The 2,003-nt window shown below is 53.1% G+C and overlaps 1 protein-coding gene across 1 annotated transcript; it reads right to left on the bottom strand.

Annotated features, from left to right (window-relative positions):
• Positions 1 to 307: 307 nt before the first annotated feature.
• LOC121833583 (uncharacterized protein K02A2.6-like) lies at positions 308 to 1,619 on the bottom strand. The gene is made up of 3 exons (XM_042286995.1): positions 947 to 1,619; positions 639 to 877; positions 308 to 508 (listed from the first exon to the last, which is right to left on the bottom strand). Exons 1-3 carry the CDS (start codon positions 1,602 to 1,604, stop codon positions 308 to 310), a joined length of 1,098 nt encoding a protein of 365 aa, XP_042142929.1. The 5' UTR covers positions 1,605 to 1,619.
• Between the last annotated feature and the right edge of the window lie 384 nt (positions 1,620 to 2,003).

The raw sequence follows: 2,003 nt of genomic DNA, 5'->3' as shown, positions 1-2,003 counted from the left end.
AGTCTTCCGCTGCATATATCGCCACGAAGCCTATGGGGGGAATCCAACCATCAGGCTCCTAGCAGCTCACTTGAGAAGGAAACCTATGAAGACAACATGATTTGTGTCGTGTCTTGACGGTGCAACAGACACAGTAGACCGGAGGACCATGGCCCGAGGTTTATTCCATGGAGCGTGGAACTAGAACGAACCTCTCGTGCTATCAAACTGACACGACGATAAAGAAGAAGAGCGAAGGAACTAAAGCGCCGCCACTATAGTCCCAGTAGCGCGCGCTTGGCGGTAACTACACAACACTCCTCCCCCTTTAATTACGTAGCAGCGCCAACGGCAGTATTATACAAAAGTTAGGAGCGAGCTTGGTATCTGTCAGGCGGACGCCGTTCTCTCGATGGGTAGCGTCCTTCAGAAGTAGATCGGCCTGTAGGAGGTACAGGATCCCGTTGCGGGATGGTGTGAGGCTGCTGTGGCCCATGCTCTTGTACCGTGGCCGGGACACTTGGCTCGCCTGGTGAAAAGACCAGGAACCCCTCAGCGTCGTCGGTGTCCGAAGGTACCGGCGTTGCCGTTGGCCGTGTTTGGCTCAAAAGTTGATCGAGGTGCCGACGCCAGATGAACTTGCCTCGAGGCGTGGTAACCTGGACTTGGTAAGATACTGGACCAGTCTTCTTGAGGACGGTACCACGTAACCACCTCGGCGAACTCCAGTAATTTCGCACTAGGACATTGTCACCAGGGCAGATTTCTTCTCTGCTTGTCCTCCGTTGCTTACTTTGTATAAATTGCTTGTGGATCACTTTCCCCTCTACCGTAGGCTTGATTACATCCAACCTGGAACGCAATCTTCTGCCCATCAACAAGTTTGCTGGCGTCTCTCCTGTTGTTGAATGTGGAGTATTCCGGTACGTCAGCAAAAAGTGTTGCAATGCTTCTTCCAGAGACTCACCAGCGGATGACTTGCGTAGTGCAGACTTCAGTGTCTGCACAAACCGTTCTGCCAGGCCGTTTGTGCTCGGGTGGTATGGGGCGCCCACGACATGTCTGACTCCGTTGTTCCTCATGAACACCTTGAATTCCTCGGACACCAGCTGCGGCCCGTTGTCTGAAACGATTGTTTCCGGAATTCCGAACCTGCAGAAAAGTTCACGTAGGCACCTCACAGTGCGCTCGGTCGTAGTGCTCTGCATGGTGAACACCTCTGGCCACTTTGAGTGCGCGTCCACCACGACTAGGAACATGGTTCCGCGGAACGGGCCTGCAAAGTCTAGGTGTAGTCGTCTCCACGGTGCTGTCGGCCATGCCCAGGGGTGAAGAGGCGCTTTGCATGGATCATTACGCTGTTCCTGGCATGCTTGGCAGCTTCGTACCTTTCTTTCAAGGTCTGAGTCAATTGATGGCCACCAAACATAGCTGCGAGCCAGCTCCTTACTTCGCACGATGCCGGGATGGCCTTGATGCAGTTCGTCGAGCACGGGCTCCTGCAGCTGGGACGGAACAACAACCCTCATGCCGTACATTAGGCACCCTTGATGAACACTCATCTGCAAGCGTCTGTCAAAGAACGGTCTGAGTTGTTGTTCTTGCACGTGCGTCGGCCAACCCATGCTTGTGTATTCAAGTACTTGACAAAGTAACGGTTCGCGCGACGTAGCGCGTGCAATCTCCTGAGAGGACACCGGCATTGACTCTAGCCGCAGTGCATAGAAGGACTCTTCGCCCTCGCAACTATCGTCTTTCCCACTTTCGAGAGGGAACCTAGAGCAAAAATCGGCCTCTGCATTGTCACTGGATCTCTTGTACACCAACGAGTACTTGTACGCTGACAAGGTAACAGCCCAGCGCTGCAACCGTGCTGCCGCAATAGACGGAATGCCTGTCTTTGGGCCCAAAATAGTCTGTAGCGGTTTGTGATCCGTGACGAGAGTGAAAACTCGGCCATAGATGTATAAGTGGAACTTTTTGATCCCAAAAATAATGGCTAGTGCCTCCTTTTCAAGTTGGCT

This window comes from Ixodes scapularis, unplaced genomic scaffold (genome assembly GCF_016920785.2).
Source record: "Ixodes scapularis isolate PalLabHiFi unplaced genomic scaffold, ASM1692078v2 PGA_scaffold8__174_contigs__length_109621045, whole genome shotgun sequence".
Classification (NCBI taxonomy): domain Eukaryota; kingdom Metazoa; phylum Arthropoda; class Arachnida; order Ixodida; family Ixodidae; genus Ixodes; species Ixodes scapularis.
Note: the sequence above shows the minus strand (reverse complement) of the source record. Positions and strands in the feature narration are given on the sequence as shown.

What these genes read in the sequence shown, in the direction of transcription:
- LOC121833583 (XM_042286995.1), bottom strand. Translation starts at nt 1,604, where the DNA reads ATGGGTTGGCCGACGCACGTGCAAGAACAACAACTCAGACCGTTCTTT. An exon ending in ACTACGCAAGTCATCCGCTG is followed by an intron (nt 878 to 946) that starts GTGAGTCTCTGG and finishes ATTCAACAACAG; the next exon opens with GAGAGACGCCAGCAAACTTG. An exon ending in CAGTATCTTACCAAGTCCAG is followed by an intron (nt 509 to 638) that starts GTTACCACGCCT and finishes TCTTTTCACCAG; the next exon opens with GCGAGCCAAGTGTCCCGGCC.